Source organism: Macaca fascicularis, chromosome 9 (genome assembly GCF_037993035.2).
Source record: "Macaca fascicularis isolate 582-1 chromosome 9, T2T-MFA8v1.1".
Taxonomy (NCBI): Eukaryota; Metazoa; Chordata; class Mammalia; order Primates; family Cercopithecidae; genus Macaca; species Macaca fascicularis.
The window spans coordinates 111,737,458-111,763,836 of NC_088383.1; the positions used below are offsets into that span (position 1 = coordinate 111,737,458).

General features: G+C 49.1%; 2 protein-coding genes across 15 annotated transcripts in view; one reads left to right on the forward strand and one right to left on the reverse strand.

The window, feature by feature from the left end:
• ARL3 (ARF like GTPase 3) overlaps positions 1–144 on the reverse strand; it is a 65,700-nt gene extending 65,556 nt beyond the window's left edge. For both annotated transcript variants that reach the window (XM_074002633.1, XM_005566317.5), the window contains exon 1: positions 82–144. In XM_074002633.1, the coding sequence (XP_073858734.1) occupies positions 82–84 (3 nt within the window). In that variant the 5' untranslated portion in view covers positions 85–144. The remainder of the gene's footprint in view (positions 1–81) is intronic.
• Positions 145–435: 291 nt separating this feature from the next.
• Positions 436–25,758, forward strand: SFXN2 (sideroflexin 2). Of its 13 annotated transcripts, none has more exons than XM_015456619.4 (15): positions 436–482; positions 2,046–2,141; positions 11,691–11,751; positions 11,860–12,004; positions 13,387–13,572; positions 13,762–13,932; positions 15,519–15,617; positions 16,412–16,487; positions 16,816–16,901; positions 18,722–18,782; positions 19,151–19,217; positions 19,859–19,908; positions 20,201–20,250; positions 22,394–22,441; positions 24,188–25,758. In XM_015456619.4, the coding sequence occupies exons 4-15, from the start codon at positions 11,922–11,924 to the stop codon at positions 24,285–24,287; spliced, it is 1,077 nt and encodes a 358-aa protein (XP_015312105.3). In that variant the 5' UTR covers positions 436–482; positions 2,046–2,141; positions 11,691–11,751; positions 11,860–11,921; the 3' UTR covers positions 24,288–25,758. The 13 variants fall into 13 exon arrangements, 11 of the variants coding, with proteins under 11 accessions (XP_015312105.3, XP_065376247.1, XP_065376242.1 ...); XM_065520175.2 differs by having other exon boundaries at positions 11,931–12,004; XM_065520170.2 differs by lacking the exon at positions 11,691–11,751.
• The last annotated feature ends 621 nt before the right edge of the window (positions 25,759–26,379 follow it).

Consider the following 26,379-nt stretch of genomic DNA (forward strand, 5'->3'; position numbering starts at 1 on the left):
AGCGCAGTGCTCCGCCCTGGGCCTGGGGACGGGAGGGGGGTAACTGGCCGGCTCCAAGGGGGCCCAGGTCCCCATACTCACCATCCTCCCGCCGAGTCCCTCCTCCTCCTCCTCCTCCTGCCTCCCCCGTTACCAAGAGCAACTGCTGCGGCGCCGCCCCCGACGTCCCTCGCACGCACAGCGGAGGAGTGGAGCAGCAGTACGGGGCGGGGTGCAGCGCCGCTTTCCCCAGAGTGCGCAAGCGCGCCAAGGCGCCCGCCCACTGCGAGGGCGGGCTACGGGAGCTGCAGAGGCGGCCGCCGGCTAGCTGGGACCTGGGAGTGTAGAAAGGCTGCCCACGTGGCTGGCGGGAGCCTCCAGGCCTGGGATTGGTCGAAAAGGAGGGGCGTGGACGGGCATGGGGGCGGTTCCCCCGCCCAGGTCTCTCCCCAGGCCAGGTTTCTAAGGCTGACTGTAACTGGTGGCATTTGTCCCGGGACCAGGTAAGGGGCCTTGAGACAAGGGCGCTCACCCTGTCTACCTCCAATCCCCACATCTCGGGAGGGAGCTGAGATTTCTGTCCTGACTGTCCAGGCGGGGCTGCAGCGCGGGCTAGACTTCCACCTACAGAAGCCACGTGGCGCGAGGAGTGTGCCCTGGGGCTGCAGATGGGCCCCTCTGCTCTGATCCCCATTACCTGCGAGTGCCAGGCCGAGGGGCTGGGGCGTTACGAGCCGTCCGGGATAGGGGAGTACCGATGGGGGGAGACCGTCTGTCGGAGGGCAAGAAGCAGCCTGGGGCTGGCCCTGAGCCCTGAGGTGAGCTGAAGCACAGGTGAAAGGCGTTTTGGGGATTGGCCCAGTTTTTGTTTTGAGACAGGTTGTCGCTCCGTCGCCCGGGCCGGAGTGCGGTGTCGCGATCTCGGCTCACTGCAGCCTTCGCCTCGCGGGCTTAAAAGCGATTCTCCCGCCTCAGACTCTCGAGTAGCTGGGATTGCAGGTGGGCGCCACCACGCCTGGCTAATTTTTTGTATTTTGTTTTTGTAGAGACGGGGTTTCGCCATGTTGCCCAGGCTGCGCTCGAACTCCTGGGGTCAAGCGATCCGCCTGCCTAGGCCTCCCAAAGTGCTGGGACTACAGGTGTCCCAAAGTGGTGAGCCACCGTGCCCAGCCTCTGGCCGGTTTTGCTAAGCTGCTTTGGACCGGACCGTGCACCATCTGTAGTCCTGGAGGAGGCAACAATGAGCCTGCATTTTCAGCCAAGGAAGAGCAAGAAGGGTACTGGGGTGGGTTGGGAAGTGCTACCTCCCACCCCTTTCCTGATGCAGAGGACTATAAGAAGAGTTTGCACAAACGTGTTAGGCCCTGTTCTAGACGCTGGAGACACAGCAGTGGACAAAATCAGCCCGTATGGAAATTACATCCTTCCTAAGAAATACGTTTCATACCAAATTTCATTTCATTTTCACAACCCCTATAAATTGGTAATTGCGGCCAGGTGCAGTGGCTCATGCCTTTAATCCCAGCACTTTGAGAGGCTGAAGGGGAGGATGGCTTGAGCCCAGGAGTTGGAGACCAGCCCGGGCAACACAGTAGGACCCTGCCTCTACAAAAAGTTTTTTTTTTTTTACTTAGCCAGAGGTTCTGTGGCGCACTTGTAGTCCTAGCTACTCAGGAGGTTGAGGCTGGAGGATTACTTGAGCCCAGGAGCTATTATCACACCACTGTATTCCAGCCTGGGTGACAGAGCAAGACCCTGCCTCAAAAAAAAAAAAAAAATGAAAACAAAAACCAACATCTGCTGTTTGCATACCTGCTTCAGATCCTTAGAGAGAAAAGCAGTTCAGAGCCTTGACTAAGGAGGTGATGAATGGAGGTGATGATATAGGCACACAAACCCCTATAATCTACTCATCTGTAGACTGTTAGCCCTTTTGTGAAAAAGGCAAGGCAGGTCGCTCTTTCTAAGTTGTCTGGTTTCTAAGAGCCCACTTGCCTTGGAGTCAGATGAGTATCCATAAGCCTATACCTGGGCCTGCTCCTGTAATTATTACTCTCATTTTCCAGCTTGCTCTAGGCAGCCTTGACCCTAATCCTTGCCTGTCTCAGTGGTCTTTGTGTCTGACCTTCTGGGGTCTTTGGCTACCTTGATCTTCCTCTGATGTAAGTACCAGCGATATGTTTCATTTTTCTCCCTACCTGGGGCTACAAACAGGAATCTTGTGCACTTCTGCTTTTAAGAGGATACCTAGAAGGAATTTGGAAGCTTGTTTTCTGATCTCTGATACCATTTGTCAGAGAAAATCTCTCTCTGGGAAGGATGAGCATTATGTCAGCATTATGTAGTAGTCCATTTCTTTTTTTTCTCTTTTTCCCCTCTCTTTCTTTCCTTTTTTTTTTTTTTTTTTTGAGATGGAGTTTTGCTCTTATTGTCCAGGCTGGAGTGCAATGGCGCGATCTTGGCTCACCACAACCTCCACCTCCCGGGTTCAAGCGATTCTCCTGCCTCAGCCTCCCAAGTAGCTGGGATTACAGGCATGCACCACCAGGCCTGGCTAATTTTGTATTTTTAATAGAGATGGGGTTTCTCCATGTTGGTCAGGCTGCTCTTGAACTCTCGACCTCAGGTGATCTGCCCGCCTTGGCCTCTCAAAGTGTTGGGATTACAGGTGTGAGCCACTGTGCCAGGCCTCTTTCCTTCTTTTTTAAGGAGTTGGCAAGTAGGCTATAGTGGATAGAGGACCTTGGGGAAGTGAGTAAGGCCTTAGCTGTTGTCCAATCTTTGAGGACTGGATCTGTTGATTGTTGGTGTTTATATCTGCTGCAAGCACTTAGTGCAGGGCCAAGTGTACCAAAAATGCCCACCGTGGTGGCCCAATCTGTGTGCACTTTCTAGGCTTCAGTTTCCTTTCTGTAAACTGAGATCTTAGATCACTTGTCTTCAAGCTGTGACATTCTGTTTTTTTTGGAGACGGAGTCTTGCTTTGTCACCCAGGCTGGAGTGCAGTGGTGTGATCTCCGGTCACTGCAACCTCTGCCTCCCAGGTTCAAGTGATTCTCCTGCCTCAGTCTCCTGAGTAGCTAGGATTACAGGTGCCTGCCACCATGCCTGGCTAATTTTTTGTATTTTTAGTAGAGATGGAGTTTCACTGGGTTAGCCAGGATGGTCTTGATCTGACCTCATGATCCACCTGCCTTGGCCTCCCAAAATGCTAGGATTACAGGCGTGAGCCACTGCGCCGGGCCTCAAGCTGTGACATTCTCTAATCCTAGGAGGGAGATACCATTAAATCACTGGTCTGATTTTTACTCCTACCTTGTTCCTAGTAGTGTAACCATAATCCTTCAGAAGTGGGGCTACCCTGGACATGATGATGACCTTTTTAGGGAAGACTAGGTGTGGCTTGTGTGGGAGGAGGGACAGTAACTATGGAAGAAAATTTAGAGACCGGTATGACTCAGCACAGGCAAGGTAGACAATTTGCAACTCCATGAAAGAAAGCTTGCTCTTGCCGGGCCTGGTGGCTCATGTCTGTAATTCCAGCACTTTGGGAGGCCGAGGCGGGCGGATCACCTGAGGTCAGGAGTTTGAGACCAGCGTGACCAACATGGAGAAACCCTGTTTCTACTAAAAATCCAAAATTAGCCGGGTATGGTGGTACATGCCTGTAATCCCAGCTATTAGGGAGGCTGAGGCAGGAGATTCGCTTGAACCTGGGAGGTGGAGGTTGCAGTGAGCCGAGATTGTGCCATTGCATTCTAGCCTGGGCAACAAGAGTGAAACTCCATCTCAAAAAAAAAAAAAAAAAAAAAAAAAAAAGCCTGCTCTTATTTCTGTAACCTAGGCAGGTTCTGAGTTTGACTTAAGAGAGGTGTTATCCTTGATGCCAACAGACCCAAGAAGTTGGAATACATTTCAGGTAAGCAGTGAATATTCTTCGAGGGCACGTGGAAGATGTAGCAGGAAACATCACAGACATGATCCCTATGCTCGTGAGCCTTACAGTTTGTCAGGGGAGGCAGACTTTACACGAATCACAGTCAATGACAAGAAGGTGACAATCACAAATGCCCAGCATGCTGCAAAGGACAGGATGCTGTAGGAGTATATATCACAGAAGGACTTGAGTTTGTCCTGAAGGAGTCGGGGAACAGTGCCCATTGGGGTGCGGTGGGTGTGTGGCGGAAATGTTCCAGACAGATCGTTTAGGTTTTTTTTTTTTTTTTTTCGGCTTTATGTTTTATTTAAGACAGGGACTCTGCAGTTTCTATCCTGACTTTAGTTAAGAAGGCAAAGGCTCTTGCATAATTAGCAAATGTTTAGTTTACCCCTTGATGATAGTCCCTCCATTCTGAGAAGCAGAGGACTTTTCAATGTTGCGTTAAGGGGAACAGAGATGTCAGAGAAGGTCTGGCGCTGTGTGTACGCGTGTGCTGAGGGGCAGGCATAGCATTTTGCTCAGTCAGGCTGTCTCCAGCGTGCGTGAGCCTGGGGCTCTGTAAGCCAAGGCAGCATGTGGTCAGCCAGCCAAGCTGACTCCTTTTAGGTTCATGTAGAGCCTGGGAAAGTGAACTCTTTCCCCTCCTCCCATTCCTGCTTCAGTTGGGACTGAGAGAAATGCCTTTGGTCTTTGAACCAGCCTGCAGGAGGCCAGGTGGCAGGGGAGAGGGGAAGTCTGAGTTTTGGCAGTGGACTCTTTCTGTCTGCCTTCTGACTTCTCTGGAGATTGCTGCTTCAGAGAAGCATCAGGGCCAGGCTAGGGCGCTGTGGATAGTCCATGTTGAGCCTCTCCTCTTGTCCCTGGTCCTTCCTCTTAGGAAAAGGTGTACCCCCAGCATATCAGCTTCCTGATGTCTCTTCCGCCTTAACGAAAAAAATCTAAAAATTGACCACCACTCTTCCTTCCCCAACTCGGTCCCTCCTGCCTCTTTTCTTGAACTGGAACTCCCGGCCTCCCAAAGTGCTGGGATTACAGGCCTGTCTGTGCCTGTCTCCACCTCCTTTCTTTCTTCTTTCTGGTGGTTCTTCCCATCTTTGGGGGCTTCCTTTTCTCGGCTTCTTTTTTTTTTGAGACAGGGTCTTGCCCTGTTGCCAAGATGGAGTGCAGTGGCACCATCTTGGCTCACTGCAACCTCCACCTCCCAGATTCAAGTGATTCTCCTGCCTCAGCCTCCCGAGTAGCTGGGATTACAGGCACCTGCCACCATGCCCGACCAGTTTTTTGTATTTTTAGTAGAGGCAGGGGTTTCACCATGTTGGCCAGGCTGGTCTCGAACTCCTGACCTCGTGATCCACCTGCCTCGGACTTCCAAAGCGCTGGGATTACAGGCGTGAGCCACCATGCCTGGCCTCGGCTTCTTTTTTTTTTTTTTTGAGACAAAGTCTCACTCTGTCGCCCAGGCTGGAGTGCAGTGGCACAATCTCAGCTCACTGCAACCTCCGCCTCCTGGGTTCAAGTGATTCTCATGCCTCAGCCTCTTGAATAACTAGAATTGCAGGTGCCTGCCACCATGCCCAGCTAATTTTTGTATTTTTTTTAGTAGAGACAAGGTTTCACCGTGTTGGCCAGGCTGGTCTCAAACTCCTGACCTCAGGTGATCCACCCACCTCGGCCTCCCAAAGTGCTGGGATTACAGGTGTGAGCCACCGTGCCTGACCTCAGCTTCTTAAATGTCCTGATTTTTCAGGGTTTGTCCTCAGCTCTCTCCTCTTCCCATTCTGTGTGTGTTCTCACTGGAAAACTTTATCGTAAATCACCTCGATGCTGCTGACTCCGTTTTTTCCTTCTAGCTCTGACCTCTGTTTTCTTTCAAGCCTGAATACCCAGGGGCTGATGAACTTCTTATTCAGCAAATACTTGAATATTGTGCTAGGCACTGGGGTGACAGTGATAAGCAAAATGAACATACCACCTCACTTTACAGGTGAATTATTTAACTTAGTTAAGGTGCTATTTCTAAGAAAAAGACAAAATGACCTAGTAGTAGAAGCTATAGAAGTAAATCTGAAAATTATTTGTACCAAAAAAAAAAAAAAGGACAAATAGATACTATTCAGTGAAGAGAGGAAACACTGGCTTTTGAGTATGGTGTTTGGAAAGGACCTGAGACAGGATGCAGCCTATTGCATTTAAGAAAATCCTGGCCAGGCTTGGTGCCTCACAGTTGTAATCCCAGCACTTGGGGAGGCCGAGGCGGGTGGTGGATCACGAGGCCAGGAGATCGAGACCATCCTGGCTAACATAGTGAAACCCAGTCTCTGCTAAAAATACAAATAGTTAGCTGGGTGTGGTGAGGTAGGAGAATCGCTTGAACTCAGGAGGTGGAGGTTGCAGTGAGCCGAGATCGCACCACTGCACTCCAGCCTGCAGCCTCGGTGACAGAGCAGGACTCTATCTCAAAAAAAAAAAAAAAAAAAATCCCATGGCAGGACTGGGGGTGGTGGCTCACTCCTGTAATCCCAGCACTTTGGGAGGCCAAGGCAGGCAGATCCCTTGAGCTCAGGAGTTGAGACCAGCCTGGGCAACATAGGGAGACCCTATCTCTACAAAAAATACAAACATTAGCCGGGAATGGTGGCACATGCCTGTGATCCCAGGTACTTGGGAGGCTAAGGTCAGAGGATCTTTTGAACCCAGGAGGTGGAGGCTGGGGTAGTGAGCCATGATCATACCACTGTACTCCCCGCCGGGCAACAGAGCAAGACCCTGTCTCAAAAAAAAAAAAAAAAAATAGGCCGGACGTGGTGGCTCATGCCTGTAATCCCAGCACTTTGGGAGGCCGAGGCAGGCGGATCACGAGGTCAGCAGATCGAGACCATCATGGCTAACAGAGTCAAACCCCGTCTCTACTAAACATACAAAAAAATTAGCCGGGCGTGGCAGCGTGCGCCTGCGTGCGCCTGTAGTCCCAGCTGCTGGGAAAGCTAAGGCAGGAGAATGGTGTGAACCCAGGAGGCGGAGCTTGCTGTGAGCCACGATCTCGCCACTGCACTCCAGTCTGGGCGACGGAGCGAGACTCCGTCTTAAAAATAATAATAATAATAAAAAATAATCCCATGGCATTTGAAACTCAACATGGAGAAATCAAGCTTACTATTAATATTTTCTCTCTCAAAGCCAATTTTTCTGTGCTCTCTCGGTTAGCACCTATCACCCAAGTCAGAAACCCTGGATATCACTCTGGATATTTGTCCTGTGTCAACTCAAATAAGCTAAACAAGACTCCCCGGATTCCCTCTCTGGTATATTCCAGTTATAGTGGCTACCCAGGAGCACACATGCACCATCTTCCAGCTCTTCAGACGAACAGTAATCTAGGTGCTGCTGTGAGGGGATTTTGCAGATGTAATTAAATTCCTCAATTGTTTGGCTTTAAGTTAATCAAAAGGGAGATTATCCTGGGTGGCCTGACCTAATCAGGTGGAAGCCCTTTAAAGGAGGGCTAGACCACCCCTGAACCCCCTCTGAGGTTCTGGACTCTGAGCCATTACCCACGTTGCTCCCTCTCCCCCGGGGATGGTCTGTTGCTGGCTGCCTGCCCTGCTGACTTCAGGATTGCCTACCCAACAGCCACAGTTATGTGAGCCAATTAGCTAATTCCTTGTGATAAATCAATTTCTATATTTTATCAATATTATATTATGTCAGCTTTATATATATTTAGGCCAGGAGTGGTGGTGCATGCCTGTAATCCCAGCACTTAGGGAGGATGAGATGGGAGGATTCCTTGAGCCCAGGAGTTTGAGATTAGAGTGAGCTATAATTGCACCACTCCACTCCACCCTGGGCAACAGGCTGAGACCCTGCCTAAAAAGAGAAAAAAAAAATTATAAAGTTTATATAGATAGATCAATATATATTTATAATATATAAAGTTATATATTTATATATAATTTTGTATAGCTATATGAATTATTTATGTTTATTATGTTTACATATTATATTTAAATAATTCGTATCTCTATATAAATAAATTTATATATTATAAATATATGTTGATATATCTATAAATTTAAAAAAATCATATATATTTATATAGATATATAATTTATATATTGATGTAGATATAGAAATTATTTATATGTTTATAGAATATATATTATAGCATACAAATATATTTTAGAAATACATAAAATATGTATATGTGTGTGTCATAGGCCAGGTGCAGTGGCACGCACCTGTAATCCTGGCACTTTGGGAGGCCAAAGCAGGCAGATTGCTTGAGCTCAGGAGTTAGAGGAACCCCATGTTGCCCCATGTTATGTTTTGGTATCTACCTATCTGTCTGTCTGTCTGTAATCTACTGATTCTGCTTCTCTGGTTGAACCCTGACTGATACAGTGTTCCTTTTATACCTATTGCTTAGCAGATCCTAAGATTCCGCTTCTTTGAAAGATTCTCTCCTGTTCGTCTCTCCTTTGAGTGCACCTGGGTTCATTTGAGCCCTATGTCTTCTTGCCTGGATTATTGGGGTTCCCTTCCAGCTGGTCTCCCTGCATCTCGTGAAGTCTGGGCACACCCTGTTTATTCTTACGACTACCCAGTTTGTTCTTGGTAAACTACATATCTGATCTTGTCACTCTTCTTCTTAAAATCTTTCAATGACTTCCTGAAGTTTTCAGGCAAAAATTTAAAAGCTGCCGGGCGCGGTGGCTCAAGCCTGCAATCCCAGCACTTTGGGAGGCCGAGATGGGCGGATCACGAGGTCAGGAGATCAAGACCATCCTGGCTAACCCGGTGAAACCCCATCTCTACTAAAAAATACAAAAAAAACTAGCCGGGCGAGGTGGCGGGCGCCTGTAGTCCCAGCTACTCGGGAGGCTGAGGCAGGAGAATGGCATAAACCCGGGAGATGGAGCTTGCAGTGAGCTGAGATCTGGCCACTGCACTCCAGCCTGGGCGACAGAGCGAGACTCAGTCTCAAAAAAAAAAAAAAAAAAAATTTAAAAGCCTTAGCTTTTTTTTATGACTCCGTTTTCTCTCCTCTCTTAGTGTATCAATTATACTTCTTTTGAAAACCTTTTTAGCAGTTGCCCAGGAGTTTGCAATATATATTTATGACTAATCCAAATCCACTTTCAAGTAACACTATACCACTGCATGGAATGTGCAAGTACCTTAGAATGGAGTCCTCCCAATTCTCCCTTCCTGTCTTTGCTATTACTGCTGTCATGGATTTCTCTGATCCATAAACTACAATCACCAAATACATTGTTGCTACTATTATTTTAAACAAATATATCTGTTTGTTAACTGTTAACAATTCAGAATAAGAGAAATAAACATTTTTACTTATTTTTGTTTGTTTGTTAATGTTTTTTCTGAGACAGGGTCTCACACTGTCATGCAGGCTGGAGTGCAGTGTCACGATCACAGTTCACTGCAGACTTAGCCTTAGCCTCCCAGGCTCAAGCAATCCCCCCATCTCAGCCTCCCAAGTAGCTAGGAACACAGGGACATGCCACCACGGCTGGCTATGTTTTTTTCTTTTTTATTTTTGTAGAGACAGGGTCTCACTATGTTGCCCAGACTGGTCTCAAACTCCTGGGCTCAAGTGATGCTCTTGCCTTAGCCTGCCAGAGTGCTTGGATTATAGGTGTGAACCATTGCACATGACCAGAAGAACTTCTTCTAATATCTTGTAAGTCAGGTCTGCCAGTGACAAATTTCCTGTTTTGTTTGTCCAAGAAAGCCCTTTTTTTTTTTTTTTTTTTTTTTTTTTTGAGACAGAGTCTGGCCGGGCGCGGTGGCTCAAGCCTGTAATCCCAGCACTTTGGGAGGCCGAGACGGGCGGATCACGACGTCAGGAGTTCAAGACCATCCTGGCTAACACGGTGAAACCCCGTCTCTACTAAAAAATACAAAAAACTAGCCGGGCGAGGTGGTGGGCGCCTGTAGTCCCAGCTACTCGGGAGGCTGAGGCAGGAGAATGGCGTAAAAACCCGGGAGGCGGAGCTTGCAATGAGCTGAGATCCGGCCACTGCACTCCAGCCTGGGCGACACAGCAAGACTCCGTCTCAAAAAAAAAAAAAAAAAAAAAAAAGAGACAGAGTCTTACTCTGTCACCCAGGCTGGAGTGCAGTGGCTCGATCTTGGCTCACTGCAACCTCCGCCTCCTGGACTTAAGCATTCCTCCCACATCAGCCTCCCCAGTAGCTGGGACTGCAGGTGTGCACCACAACACCTGGCCAATTTTTCTAGTTTTTGGTAGAAAAAAAATACAAAATGAGGTTTCACCATGTTGGCCAGGCTGGTCTCAAACTTTTGAACCTCAGGTGGTCCACCTTCCTTGGCCTCCCAAAGTGCTGAGATTACAGATGTGAGCCACCATGCCTTGCCGACTAGAATTTTTTTTTTTTTTTTGGACAGAGTCTCACTCTGTCACCCAGGCTTGAGTGCAGTGGCATGATCTTGGCTCACTGCAACCTCTGCTGCCCAGGTTCAAGTGATTCTCCTGCCTCAGCCTCCTGAGTAGCTGAGATTACAGGCACCTGCCACCACACCTGGCTAATTTTTATATTTTTAGTAGAGATGGGGTTTCACCATATTGGTCAGGCTGGTCTCAAACTCCCGACCTCAGGTGATCCACCCGCCTTGGCCTCCCGAAGTGCTGGGATTACAGGCATAAGCCACCGCGCCCAGCCCCGACTAGAAATGTTTTAAGGGATATAAAGCAGTTAGTACTTGAGATGGTTCTTCTGTAAGATATGGAGATAGGTGGAAATGGGTAACGACCAACAGGATCAGATGGTATGTACCCCCAAATAGTAATTCCAATGATATATGAAGACGAACATTCCCACACCATCCCTCACCACGGACTCAGTGTTTCTCAATGAGAGACAGAATTCATGTGTGGAGGATCTGAGTCCAAGCCCTTCTATTGTGTAATTGCATTATTATTATTATTTTTTTTTTTTATTTTTTTTTTTTAACATTTACTTTAGATTCAGGGGTACATGTGTAGGTTTGTTACATAGGTTAACTTGTGTCACTGGGGTTGTACAGATTATTTCATCACCCAGGTACTAAGTTTAGTACCCATTAGTTATTTATTCTGATCCTCTCCCTCCTCCCACCCTCCACCCTCAAGTGAGCCCCAGTGGGGTCTGTTGCTCCCCTTTTTGTGTCCATGTGTTCTCATCATTTAGCTCCTATTTATGAGAACATGTGATATTTGGTTTTCTGCTCCTGCATTAGTTTGCTGAGGATAATGGCCTCCATCTTCATGTCCCTGCAAAGGACGTGATCTCGTTCTTTGTTGTGGCTGCATAGTATTCCATGGTGTACATATACCACATTTTCTTTACCCAATCTGCCATGGATGGGCCTTTAGCATTTCGACAATTTCTGTTGACACATGTTCAAGCTCACTGATTCTTTCCCTGGCCATGTCCAGTCTACCGATGAGTCTATCCAAGACTTTCTTCATATTTATTACAGTATTTTTGATTTCCAGCATTTCCTTTTGATTCTTTCTTGTTTCCATCACTGCTTACGTTATTTGTCTGTTGTCCACTTTTCCCTTCAGAGTCCTTAGAATATTAACCATAGTTTTATTTAAATAATTAATAATTTTATTTATTATTTATTTATTTATTTTAACCATAGTTATTTTAAATTCCTGGTCTGATAAGTCTAAAATCTCATATCTAAATCTGGTTCTGATGCTTGGCCTGTTTCTTCAAACTGTTTTTTTTTTTCTTTTTAGTATGCCTTGTAATTTTTCACTGAAAGCTGGACATGATGTACCCTGTGAGAGGAACTGAGGGGTGAGGTTTTGTTTATCTAGGTTATGTTTACTATTTGCTGTAGCTATAGGTATAAAAGGCTAAATTTTCTTCTGGTGTCCTTGTTCTTGTCTCCCCTACTGTCTATAGGTCTCTAGAGACTTCTTAAATAGGGCCTAAGACGTGTTAGTCTTTTTGTTATCATCCTTGTAATGATACAGGAGCCCTGCTGGTGCAGCGGTGACGTGAGGGAGTGGAGGGATCTACAGTCCTGTGATGAGGTCTCAGTCTTCTGGTGAGTCTGTTTCCTGAACCTTCAAAAGAACTTCTCAGCCTCCCCTTGTCCTCTTTAGGTGAGGCAGGAAGGCAAGAGGTGGCTGGAGTTCTCTTTCCCTGAGTCAGTTAAGTTCTGGTAAAACCCAAGATGGTTAGGCTGTGGTAAAATAGTTTCCCTCAAGGGTAGACTTTGTTAAGAAGAATGAAAGGGCTGGGCATGATAGTGCATGCCTGTAGTCCCAGCTACTTGGGAAGCTGAGGTTGGAGGATTGCTTGAGCCCAGGAGTTCGAGGCTGCAGTGAGCTATAATCATGCCTATCAATTACCATTGTCTCCAGCCTGGATAAAATAATGAGACTCTGTCTCCAAATAATAAAATAGGCCAGATGCGGCAGCTCACACCTGTAATCCCAGCACTTTGAGAGGCTGAGGCAGAAGGACTGCTTGAACCTAGGAGTTTGAAACCAGCCTGGGCAACATAGCGAGGTGCCATCTCTACAAAAAATATAAAAATTAGCCAGGCGTGGTGGTATGTGCCTGTAGTCCCAGTTACTCAGGAGGCCGAGGCAGGAGGATCCCTGAACCTGGGACGTAATAGTTGCATTGAACCATGATCATACCACTGCACTCCAGCCTGTGTGACAGAATGAGATCCTGTCTCAAAAAAAAAGTAAAATTAAATTAAAAAAAAAAGAAGAACAAACGGCTTGGGAGTTTTTGTTTTGTTTTGTTTTGTTTTGCTTTTCCCCCCCGAGAAGGAGTCTTGCTCTGTCACCCAGGCTCAGGCTGGAGTGCAGTGGCATGATCTCAGCTCACTATAACCTCCGTCTCCTGGGTTCAAGCAATTCTCCTGCCTCAGCCTCCTGAGTAGCTGGGATTACAGGCGCCTGGCACTGCACCTGGCTCATTTTTGTATTTTTAGTAGAGATCAGGTTTCACCATGTTGGCCAGGCTGGTCTCAAACTCCTGACCTCATGATCCCCTCACCTCGGCCTCCTAAAGTACTGGGATTACAGGCCTGAGCCACCGCACCGAGCTGGCTGTTTTTCAAAATGGCTACTTCTCCCATCTCCCTGCCAGAAGCACCCCGGGGTATTATACTGTTTAATGGGTGGGCTTTTGTTCCCAGAGTTCCCCAAGCACAGGCACTGTATTGTCCCCTTTTGCAGTCCCTCCTGCAGTATGGTTAAGCACAGAGCTGACCACCAGCAGGCCCTCAGGAAACACGTGTTGGTGCCCAGTTGCTCAATCTGATGACCATTCACTGGGGCCCTCCCAAGCCGAGTCAGACGATGCCCAGTAGCTGGCAAGAGCAGACCGTCTGCAACAGTAGGAGGTGCTCAGGTCCTCTGCGGTGGGCTTTGATTTAGGGGACAGTGCTCTTCTTCCTCTGTCCCTTAGGTCCACAGTTTTATGTGTGAACAAGATGGAGGCTGACCTGACTGGCTTTAACATCGATGCCCCCCGTTGGGACCAGCGCACCTTCCTGGGGAGAGTGAAGCACTTCCTAAACATCACGGACCCCCGCACTGTCTTCGTATCTGAGCAGGAGTTGGACTGGGCCAAGATGATGGTGGAGAAGAGCAGGTGAGTGGTTGGGGAAGGGGCTGGAAGTAGTAGGGTAACATTGATGGGGTCCTCTTGGGTGGAGGTGGAAACCGAAGATGAAGGAATAGACAGAACTCTTAGGGCTGGGGGCTGGGAGAAGCGAGAGTAGGGAGACTGGGAGATGTTGATCAGGCAGGATGGTGACTGCCTGCTGTCCTTGGGTGGCAGGATGGGGGTTGTGCCCCCAGGCACCCAAGTGGAGCAGCTGCTGTATGCCAAGAAGCTATATGACTCGGCCTTCCACCCCGACACTGGGGAGAAGATGAATGTCATCGGGCGCATGTCTTTCCAGCTCCCTGGTGGCATGATCATCACGGGCTTCATGCTCCAATTCTACAGGTGAGACTTGGGGGCAGGGCCGTGGGAGGTACAGCTGCCTGGATCTGCTGGTCAGGGAGCCATACTGTGATGATAATAATAGTTCTCTTGATTGGTCACTTACCAGATACCAGGCACTATGCTACATTCTTTGCGCGTATTGCTTCATTTAACCCTCTCAACAACCCTACACTATAGGTACTATTGTTTCCATTTTATAGATGAAGAACTAGAGTTCTACAGAGGCTGAAGAACTTGTCCAAGTTTAAACAGGCAGTAAATACGGGTGCCTGGATTTTAACTGAGGCAGTCCTATGTAGAACCCTCAACAAATAAGTTACCCCAATTCCCTCTTTAAAAAGTACTTTTTCCATATTGATTTTAATTATGTAACAACCAAACAAAACAATAGGTAGTCCCTTTCTTGGCTTGGCTGAGGAGAGAATAGACCGCCTCTGTAGCTGCTGGATGTGCGACTCTTCTTCCCACCTCTTCCTTCCTCCCCTGCGTCCCCTACCCCATGCATTGATTGGTTCAGCTATTGAGCTGGGCTTTGGGCCAGGTGTTGGGAATGTAAAGGCTTCAGTAACCCCCCCATCAAGGAGCTCCCAGTTTTGTTGAGGACACCAAGAAGTAAACAGTTACAGTACAGCTTGGTAAGTGGTAGGTTGGGGGAAGAACATGGGGTTGTGGAAGCAGGAGCATGGAATGACTTACTCTGTCTCAGGAGGGGCAGGGAAGGGTTGGGAAGGTTCCAAGGAGGAAGTGATCTCTCTCAACAGAGCAGGGTTCGGCCACGTATGGAAGGAGGAGGGGGAGATATTTGAGGCAGAGGGGTCAGCCTGCACAAAAACCCAGGTGCATAAAACAATATGGGAACAAGCAAGGCATGGTGGCTCATGCCTGTAATCTTAGCCCTTTGGGAAGCCGAGGTGGGTGGATCACCTGAGGTCAAGAGTTCGAGGCCAGCCTGGCCAATATGGTGAAACCCCATCTCCACTAAAAATACAAAAATTAGCCAGGCGTGGTGGTGTGTGCCTGTAGTTCCAGCTACTTGGGAGGCTGAGACAGGAGAATTGCTTGAACCTGGGAGGCAGAGGTTGCAGTGAGCTGAGATCGCACCACTGCACTCCAGCCTGGGTAACAGAGCAAGACTCCGTCTCAAAAAAATAAAAAATAGGCCGGGCGCGGAGGCTCAAGCCTGTAATCCCAGCACTTTGGGAGGCCGAGGTGGGCGGATCACGAGGTGAGGAGATCGAGACCATCCTGGCTAACACGGTGAAACCCCGTCTGTACTAAAAAAATACAAAAAACTAGCTGGGCGAGGTGGCGGGTGCCTGTAGTCCCAGCTACTTGGGAGGCTGAGGCAGGAGAATGGCGTAAACCCAGGAGGCTTGCAGTGAGCTGCACTCCAGCCTGGGCAACAGAGCGAGACTACGTCTCAAAAAAAAAAATAAATAAATAATAAATAAAAAATAGATAAATAAATAAAAACCTAGTATGAGAACAGTGTGGGGACCTGCAGATCACGTGCTTTGACTGGCGTGCCCTCAGGACTCCCTGCCATCTGACTTCTCTCTGCCTCTCCTGGCCTTCCTCACTGGTAGGACGATGCCGGCGGTGATCTTCTGGCAGTGGGTGAACCAGTCCTTCAATGCCTTAGTCAACTACACCAACAGGAATGCGGCTTCCCCCATATCAGTCAGGTAGGAGACCTGAGCCCCAGGCTGTCCTCGTGCCTCCCACGAACAGCTTTTCTAAAGAGTTCTGGGCTGGCAGTCCTTCCTGGGCAGCGCCTGCACTGAGCAGGTGACCAAGTTACCGTTTCCCAGGGTTTGGAAGTATTTTCTCAAGCTGAGTAGGAGTGGATCTTCTTCCTAGACCAATTCCAAATGTGTTTATTCATTCATTCTCTAAATATTTCTTCTTGAGTGTGTATTATGTGCTGGGGATGTGCATGGTTCTACATTCTGGGATACATTGTTAAGACATGTGGTTGGGCCAGGCACGGTGGTTCACACCTGTAATCCCAGCACTTTGGGAGGCCGAGGCAGGCGGATTGCCTAAGATCAGTCTCAAAACAAACAAACAAACAAAAAACACCCAGAAAACCAGGGTTGCAAGGCAGAGAACAGCAGAGCTGTGTCTGTGTAGTTAGGCCACTTAGAGCAATCCCTTCTGTGGAGACGACATTTCAACTGTGTCCTGAAGGTTGAGGGTTGAACGACCCAAGAGCCCAGGGAGCCCCTCGCCGCATAGGGAGCAGCCATGTGCAGAGGCTCTGAGGCAGGAAGGAACTTGGTGTGTTCACAGTACTGAAAGAAGGCCAAAGGGGCTGGGGCTCTGTGAGCGAGGGGGAGAGGGTCACAGATAAGGCTAGGGACAGATCCTGTGCGGTTTTCAGGCATGAAGCCTCACCAGCCGACTTTCTCCCTCAAGCCCGTGGTTTGGCCCTCAGCTGGCAGGCGCCCCACTCCCAAGCATCTCTCTCCTCCCCCAGGCAGATGACCCTTTCCTACTTCACAGCCACAACCACTGCTGTGGCCACGGCTGTGGGCATGAACATGTTGACAAAGGTATGGTCTGGGGCTGCTGCAGCATGGTGGCCACGCGGGGGCAGCAGAGTCCTAGGGAAAACAGCCTTCCCCCAGGGACAGTTCCCCAGGCTGGGTGAGCTGGGAATGGCCAGAGCCCTGCTAGCCAAGTGATGAGAAATACACCAGGGCTGTCCCCAGGTTGGTTCTTCTTGAGCCTTTGAGGGAGTTTGGGGTTCCCAGAGTGGGTGTCTGGATGTGTGGCAGTAGCAAGGCCTAATTTTCTTTTTTGTATTCTAGTCGTTCAGCCCCCTCCCCTCCCATCTTCCAGCGCATCTCAACAACTCCTACTATTCCCTTCCTCCAACAGAAAGCGCCGCCCTTGGTGGGCCGCTGGGTGCCCTTTGCCGCTGTGGCTGCGGCTAACTGTGTCAATATCCCCATGATGCGACAGCAGTGAGTATAGGCCCCCTTTTCTCCCTACAAACCACAAGATTAGCAGAAAAGGGGCAAGAAACCAAAGCAGTGGGTGGCTTCTGGGGACTGCGGTGGGCATGGGGAGGGCTGCTGGGCTGAGCCTCTGAAGGGCCCTGGGATTGGCTGCTCCCCTGGTGATGGCCCCGGGAGTGGTGGGTGACCGGGTTAGGCTGTGTGTTGAGTCCCGTGGGAGTCCTCTCCTGGGTGATGTGGGATGGGAAAGACAGGGTGGACCTGTGGAGTTTTACACTGGATTATGTCCTTTTGGACCTGTGTTAAAATTGTGAACTCCTCCTACTTCCCAAGCCCTGGGGATGGCATACAGAATGAAAAGTATCAGGCTGAGGTGTCTAAAGATAGCACAGAACCCACAAGCTTTGAAAGAAGCCAGAGGAGTAGACAGAAATTTTCCAGGCACCCAACTCTAAACTTCTCAGGAGAAAAGGTAAAGGAGAAACTTACTAAGTCTCACAGTTCTTATTTCTTGACTAGAGAAATCTCTGTTATGAGGTTTTAATGATGTAATTATATAAAACACTCAAAATAGCACCTGGAACATAACAGACGTTATATAAGTGTTCACTGTTATTTCTACCATTGTCATCATTATCAATATCTACAAGCCACATTTTCTTGGGACTACCAACAAATGGAAAATGTTCACACTAGCCTTTGTAGAAGGAGCGCTACCAGAATAGTTGTGCACACATGCTGCTCTGCTCATCTTTCCTTCCCCATCCAGTGAACGTTTCCTAACAGGAGAGTGAGTCCCTGCCACCTACCGGGGCTTGGGTTGAGTGCTGTCAAGAACTGGCCTGAGAAGAATAGCTGGGGTGAGCTGGGTGCGGTGGCTCATGCCTATAATCCCAGCACTTTGGGAGGCTGAGGTGGGAGGATCACCTGAGGCCAGGAGTTTGAGACCAACCTGGCCAACATGGCAAAACCCCATCTCTACTAAAAATACAAAAATTAGGGCCGGGCACAGTAGCTCTCGCCTGTAATCCCAGCACTTTGGGAGGCCGAGGTGGGCGGATCATGAGGTCAGGAGATCAAGACCATTCTGGCTAACACAGTGAAATCCCGTCTCTACTAAAAAAACAAAAAATTAGCCAGGTGTGGTGGCGGGTGCCTGTAGTCCCAGCTACTCGGGAGGCTGAGGCAGGAGAGTGGTGTGAACTCAGGAGGCAGAGCTTGCAGTGAGCTGAGATTGTGCCACTGCACTCCAGCCTGGGCAACAGAGTGAGACTCCATCACAAAAAAAAAAAAAGAAAAAAATTAGCCAGGCATGGTGGTGCACGCCTGTAATCCTAGCTACTGGGGAGGTTGAGGCAGGAGAATCACTTGAACCCAGGAGGTGGAGGTTGCAGTGAGCCAATATCACGCCACTGCACTCCAGCCTGGGTGACAGAGCACGATTGTCTCAAAAAAAAAAAAAAAAAAGAATAGCTAGCGTAATCCTTACCAGGTCCTGTAAAGTGGCGCCAGGATGATCCCCATTTTGCAGATAAGCAAAACTGAGGCTTTGGGAGGGTTAAAGACTGCTCAAGGTCACACACATACGCTGCAGTTTCAGGACTCAACCCAGACAGTCCAGGCCCAGGGCCAGCGCTCTCAGCCACTGCCCTAGATCGCTCCTAAGATACTGCTCATTGGAGTGCAGAAGGAAGGTCAAAGGCCCAGCCTACAGGAGGTGGCTTCCTGGAGCTTAAGCGGCCTGGCCTTAGTCCCCTGGCATGTCACGTGGCTGGCAGGCTTCCATCACCCCTTTCCGAAGTCCAGTAACTCCTGTCTGTGTTTAGGGAGCTCATCCAGGGAATCTGCGTGAAGGACAGGAATGAAAATGAGATTGGTCATTCCCGGGTGAGTAGAGGCCTCCCTTTGGGGTGGGAGGAGGAAATTCCCTTTCATACCCTGTCCCCTCCTTAGTGGTCACAGTGGGCACCATTATAGAATTGAGAAGGCTTCTCTGACTTCATCCTCACTCCCTGTCAAATTTTCCCCATGTTTCTCTGTTCAGAACAGGCCCCTTCTGTCCTTTCTCCATCATTTCTGGTCCATAAAAACCTAGCTAGGGGGGAGGGGATGAAGTGAGGTCACTTAGCACTTGGAGGGTCCTTCTCTTCCCCTTTACCATCTCAGACTTGGCCATGATGCTGACCCAGCCCCCTGGTGCAACCCATGTACACTGGATACATCATTTCTGACAACTTACTATTTTCTGCCCTCAGAGAGCTGCGGCCATAGGCATCACCCAAGTAGTTATTTCTCGGATCACCATGTCAGCTCCTGGGATGAGTAAGATGGGGAAGCCCTTCCATCCTGGGGAACCCTGTGACGCAGGGTGGAGGTCTCAGCCACACTCAGGTTTTGGGTGGGAGGTAGGGCCTACCCTCTACAGCCGTGCTTCTCAAACTGTTTTGCTTGATTGCTGCAAGCCTAGAAGAACCATACTAATTCCTAGAACATCAGTTCATCCAAGGTTTGGGGTAGAAAGTTATTTTCATTTTATTAATACTTGTCAAGCATTTGTGTTTAATGTGTAGACAGTGTGGGGTGCTAGGGAGAGTGGTAGAGAAGATAAATTCCCTGCTTTGGTTTGCTTCCAGCAGGGGGCGTATTGCAAAATTTGTTTGCATGAGCTTACAAATGCATTTTTGAGTTTTGACAAGGAGGCTTTGGACCTAGCAGCGCATATTCTCCTGTTACCGCAAGCGTGCAGATTGAGAAGCTTGGGAAGCACTGTTGTGCCGGGACTTTGGGGAGAGAGGTTGGGGGTGGCCATGCCTGCTTACTCTTCTGTTCTGCCTCATGGTTAAGTATTTTCTGGAGCTTCTGTTGAAGGAGAGGGAATCACTTGGTTCCTAGTCTGACTTAAGAGGAAGTCCTAGGGAAAGCCTTCCAGCCCTCCCCTCAGCTTCTCCCCTGGTCTCTTCCAGTCTTGCTGCCAGTCATCATGGAAAGGCTTGAGAAACTGCACTTCATGCAGGTATGTAGGGTTTGCCTTGGCATTTTCCCTGCCCAGAGTGCCTCCAGCCACATCTGTCCCTGGGGATGCCTGACATCTCACTCAAGCCCACACCAGTCTCCACTGGCCTCTTGTTTAGACATCATGGCCAGTTTCCTGACCTGGTCTGCAGAGAACAAGGCCTTCTTTGAGGGCCAGGGGGTCCTTGCCTGTGGGTTTTTCTACCTGGCTGATCCATGGCAGAGCAGGGATGGGGTTCACCTTATGGCATAGAAGTACCATGTGGATCTGTCTTTTATCTGTTTTTATACAGAAAGTCAAGGTCCTGCACGCCCCATTGCAGGTCATGCTGTGTGGGTACTTGTAAGTATCATGTTTTGATGGTTTGGGTTCTGTGTGGCTGGAGCACTCGAGATGTGTCATCTTGTCTAGCCTGTGCTGGAGAACGTGTACTCCTTTACCTGACTTTAAAAGTGGTCAAGCTCAGAATACCTGTGGTCCATCTGGAAAGCTCTTGCCCCATCTTTTGTGAGGGCTTCAGGCTGGCTAGACTTTACGCACATGTCCATGTAGGAAGTCCAGTGCTGAGGTGCCCTCCCATCTGAGGGTCTCTCCTTTGACCTTAAGTCTGGAGCAGGTTTTTTTGTTTTTTGTGTTTTTTTTGAGATGGAGTCTCACTCTGTCTCCCAGGCTGGAGTGCAATGGCACAGTCTCAGCTCGCTGCAACCTCCACGTCCCAGGTTCAAGCAATTCTCCTGCCTCAGCCTCCTGAGTAGCTGGGATTACAGGCATGCACCACCACGCCTTGCGAATTTTTGTATTTCATCATGGTGGCCAGGCTGGTCTCAAACTCCTGACCTCAAGTGATCCACCTAGCTCGGCCTCCCAAAGTGCTGGGATTATAGGCATGAGCCACTGTGCCTGGCTGTCTGGAGCAATTTTACAGAAGAGATAAGAATGAGGAGACATAGCTTTGGCTGGGACTGTCACGTGTCCCAGACTCACACAGCAGGGAAATGCTACCAGTCACGTCAATGTTCTTGGGTATCTGCCATTAACTGGAGAAGTCCTAGCATTCACCATGCATTTCAGGGCCATGGGACTAATGACAGCAATACTAACAGCTAACGTTGACTGCATATTTTCTCTGTGTCCCCACTGAACCCAATGCTTCACACCTATAATTTCACTTAATTTTCCCAACCTTAGATATCTACGTATTATTATCATCTCCTTTTACGAATCAAGAAACTGAGACTTAGAGTAAGAAACTTGCCCAAGGGTATATAGCTGGTAACTGCTGGAGCTGAGATTTGATCAACAGTCTAACATTATGCTATGCCAACTTCTGCGAATTGAGTAGTGACCATGGGCTGGGTGCTTTACATACATATCTCATTGAATCCTCACAGTAGCCCTGCAAAGTAGGCACTGCAAAGTGGGCTGCAGTAGCCCCAAAAAGTAGGTTGTCCTCCCTCTGTGCCTCTGAGGTAACTTGCCCAAGATGGCACAGCTAGTAAGTGGTAAAACTGGGATACCAACCCAGGTCTGTCAGAGTCCTGCATCCTGTAAGACCTTGCCTCCCAAACCCTGGTCCACGCCAGCATCATTGGCATCCTCTGATAACTTGTTAAAAGTAAAGACTCTGCAGCCCTTCCCCAGACCCCCTCAGTTGGGACCTGCATTTTAATAAGCCCCTGAAGTTATATGCTCAGTGAAGCTGGAGAAACTGCCTTTCACTGTGCTCTGACAGCCTAGGTGTTCAACTAATAAAGAAGCAGGTCTCAGAATCCACAGACTCACTCCTTCCCCTCCATAGTGCCCCTCCCCCTCCTGGTCGCTCCTCCCACTACAAGTCAATCTTCCCCCTCTAAGTTGCTCCTCTCGCTCCTCATCACTCCTCCCCTCCATGTCCTTCCTCCGTCTCCATGTTGCTTCACCCCATCCAGTCCAAGTCGTTCTTCCCACTCCAAGTAATTCCTTCCCTCCAAGTTGCTCCTCCCCCTCCAAGTCGCTCCTCACCCTCCAAGTCATTCCTCCCTCTCCAAGTCACTCCTCACTCTCCATCCTGTTCCTCCAAGTTGCTCCTCTCCCTCCATGTTGCTCCTCCCCCTCCATGTCCCTCCTCTCCCTCCATGTCCCTCCTCTCCCTTCATGCGGCTCCTCCCCTCCTTGTCGCTTCTCCCCCTCCATGCCAGCAGTGCCTGGGCTCCTTTGGCCCACCGCTCACAGTCCCTGTTTACTTCATTGTCTTCTTCCTCTGCCTGAACAATGCAGTAAAGGGTGGGAATGAGTGATGGGGGTTGGGAGGGTACTGGTTTCATCCCCCTGCCAGAATGAGTATCCTCGCACTGCGGGAACAGGAGAAGGGTTGGAGGGAAAGAATATGGGGCCAGCTGGGAAGGCAGGCCAGGTGCCTGGGCATTGCTCCCTTCCCTTCGGGATAGGGGATGGGCGGGCCTGTGGGGAGATGTCCCCTGATGCTTTGGTTTCTCCTTTCTTGCAGCCTCATCTTCATGGTGCCAGTGGCGTGTGGGCTCTTCCCACAGAAATGGTATCTGCTGTTCATTCCTTACTTGGTTTAACTGACCGCCCTGCCAGTGTGCTCCCTAATCTGCCTGCTGTTCAGAAGGAGACAGGGAAGGGGCAGGAAGGGCAGCACCTGTCTGAGGACAGGTGTCCATCAGCCTAAAGGCTGGGCCTCTTAACCCTGGTGAATTTTGGTAAACCAAAACAGATCTGTGAGGGGCGGGAGAAGCCAGGGGCAGGAATAGGGTTGCTCCCTCCCAGTGGAGCAAGGACTGCCTTGGAGAGAAGGTGGGGGAGCAACAGGAGACTTTCTCTCCCTGCCGGCTGGGTTATTAGGAAGCTCTCCTCTGGCTGGATCTGGTTTTTCACTTTTTTTTTTTTTGAGATGGAGTTTCACTCTTATTGTCCAGGCTGGAGTGCAGTGACACTATCTTGGCTCACTACAGCCTCTGCCTCCCGGTTCAAGCGATTCTCCTGCCTCAGCCTCCGGAGTAGCTGGGATTACAGGTGCCTGCCACCATGCCTAGCTCATTTTCTTTTTTTTTCTTTTTTTTTTTTTTTTTGAGATGGAGTCTTACTCTGTCGCCAGGCTGGAGTGCAGTGGTGTGATCCTGGCTCACTGCAACCTCTGACTCCCTGAACGATTCTCCTGCCTCAGCCTCACGAGTAGCTGGGATTACAGGCATGCGCCACCACGCCCAGCTAATTTTTGTATTTTTAGTAGAAACAGGGTTTCACTATGTTGGCCAGGATGGTCTCAATCTCCTCACCTTGTGATCCGCCCGCCTCCGTCTCCCAAAGTGCTGGCATTATGTGTGTGCGCCACCACACCTGGCTTCGTTTTGTATTTTTAGTAGAGACGGGGTTTCACCATGTTGGCCATGGTTGGTCTTGAAATCCTGACCTCAGGTGATCCACCCGCCTCAGCCTCTGAAAGTGCTGGGATTACAGGCATGAGCCACCGTTCCCCGCTGGTCTTTAACACTGAATAAGGGGGCCAGTCGTGGCGGCTCACGCCTATAATCCCAGCACTTTGGGAGGCCGAGTTGGGTGGATTTCGAGACCAGCGTGACCAACATGGAGAAACCCCATTTCTACCAAAAATACCAAATTAGCCGGGCGTGGTGGTGCATGCCTGTAATCCCAGCTTCTTGGGAGGTTGAGGCAGGAGAATTGCTTGAACCTGAGAAGTGGAGGTTGCAGTGAGCCAAGATTGCGCCACTGCACTCCAGCCTGGGCAACAAGAGCGAAACTCTATCTCAATAAATAAATAAATAAATAAAGGGACAAGCAGAGGACTGAAAACCAAAACCCCTCTATTTCCTTTGTGTGTCCAAGAAGGAGGAAGCAGGGAGAATGGATGATGGAAAAGGGAAGGGATACATCAGACTGTGGGGCGGTGGGTGACTGGCCCCAGGAGACAAGCGTAGCTTGAATATATACCCAGACGATTCCAGTCTCCGCTTCCTGGTATTCTAGTTCAATACTAGTTCCATGGTCATCTGCTAGACATCTCTTGTGTCCCAAGCACTGTGTTTGTAATCTTGTGGAGAAGATGGAAGTTGAAACGAAGAACCATAGCCCAAGGAGGATGAAGTCAGGCCTGAGTAATGGTAAAGCAACATTGTGGTATACAAAGGCCAATAATAATCCTAGTTGGAAAAATCAGGAGGGCTTCTTGGAGGTGATATTTGAGTTGGGCTTCATCTGAGGGTAACTTACTGCTTGTCCCCGGTGGCATGCTCATAATCCCCTTCTGCTCTCTTTTCAGTGAATTGCCCATTTCCTATCTGGAACCAGAGCTCCAAGACACCATCAAGGCCAAGTATGGAGAACTTGAGCCTTATGTCTACTTCAATAAGGGTCTCTAAATGCCCCACCTCAGCAAGGACCAGTCTATTCCCATATTCACCAGCTCCTTCTTAGCTACATGCACACTTGTGTCCTCCTTCCTCTTTGCCAACAAGGCCCGAAAGCCAGGAGAGATTGGGGGGTGGGACAATGAATGCCTCATGCCTACACCCTAGTACTGGTTGATTGGACCTCAGGGGAAAAAAGTGAAAAAGGGTAGCAAAGGCCAATGTCTTCTAGCTGCTTCCTCCTTAACCCCTGTCCCCTGGAAACCAGAAGCTGAGGCCCTCTCAGGGAGGAGACACCAAGCAAATCATTTGGAAAAGTTAGGAAACCTTTAGGATTCTGGTTCCAGCCAGGATTGAGGAAAAGACCTTGGATCAAAAGGAAGCTTCTATATCTCTTTCTTCTTCACTTCTCTCCCGAGCATTGGAACCTTTTAATCATGTAATTCTAGCCGAACTCAGGAAAAAGAAGGGGGAAAGGACTCTGTCCCCTTGGGGCTCATCTCCACCCTTCCCCATCCTCCTCCTCGTTGGCCCCTGGTCAGACAGCTTTTTTTTTTTTTTTCCCCAAGATGGAGTCTTGCTCTGTCGTCCAGGATGGAGTATAGTGGCACGATCTCAGCTCACTGCAACCTCTGCCTCCTGGGTTCAAGCAATTTTCCTGCCTCAGCCTCTCAAGTAGCTGGGATTACAGGGCACCCGCCACCACGCCCGGCTAATTTTTGTATTTTAGTAGAGATGGGGTTTCACCATGTTGGCCAGGCTGGTCTCGAACTCCTGACCTCAGGTGATCTGCCCGCCTCAGCCTCCCAAAGTGCTGGGATTACAGGCATGAGCCACTGCACCCAGCCCGTACAGCTTTTTTGGGAATGCTGCTAACCTTGAAATGATCAGACACCTAGGAGTTATTAGTGCTAAAAAGGGGACCGTGCAAGGCAGCAGAGTTACATGGTTCTTCAAATCATGTCTGAATCTATTCTTGGAATCTTCTGTATAATAAGGGAAGTTCTCTTTCCCCACTGCCACATATGTCTGTTTTAAAAGATAAGTCCACTAACTGTGTGTAAAAATGATATATGTAGGCATTAACCATACACTTTAATGGGTATAATTTTCTACCTGCTTCCGTTCCTCAGCCCAGTAGGTTAAACAGCAAAGAAAGACTGGTGTGTACTGAATAGGAAAGGGAAGTTTTATTTGGAACCTTCTGAGAGGAAATCAACCAGGACCAAAAAGCCTTAAAGGACACAGAGCAAAGCACAGCCACTTCCCTTCCCCAGCTTGGCTGCCCTAGGTGATTTCTCAAGCTCCTTGGGGGACTGTTGTTTCTCATCTGGAATCAATGTGTGTATGAGTTTTGTCTGGTAGGATTGCTCTCTCCGTCCAAACAATATCACTGTGAACTGAATAAATTTGTTGAAAGAGCACATAGGCACACACACACACAAACTGTAAACTAAGTTAATAAAGCCTGAATGGAAAGCTGGATCTGGCCTTACTTTGGCCTTGGCATGTTAGAGGGTATCACAACTATTATATAAAGGGAACTCGTCTGATGCCTGGAAGCTGTTGTTTATTTCCCTTATTAAAGGGGAAATCCACCTGTCTCCACAGGAAGCTCCAGAGATCTCCCAGAATGGGAACTGTGTTGCCCTAGAGCAAGAGTTGGCAAGCCATGGCCCAAGGGGCCAAATCCACCTGCCACCTGTTTTTCTGCAACTGGGAGCTAAGCAGATTTTTACATTTTTAAAGAGTTGTAAAAAGGAACAACAGGAATGACAGAGACCCTTCCTACATGGCGTGCAAAGCCTAAAATATTTACTGTCTGATCCTTGACACAAAAAGTTTCCCCTGCCCTGGAGCAGTGGTTCTTAAGCACATGCATCAGCCAGGTGCGGCGGCTCACGCCTATAATGCCCACACTTTGGGAGGCCGAGGCAGGCGGATCACCTGAGGTCAGGAGTTCAAGACCAGCCTGACCAACATGGTGAAACCCCATCTCTACTAAAAATACAAAAAATTGGCCTGGCGTGGTGGTGCACACCTGTAATCCCAGCTACTTGGGGCTGAGACTGGAGAATCACTTGAACCCGGGAGGCGGAAGTCG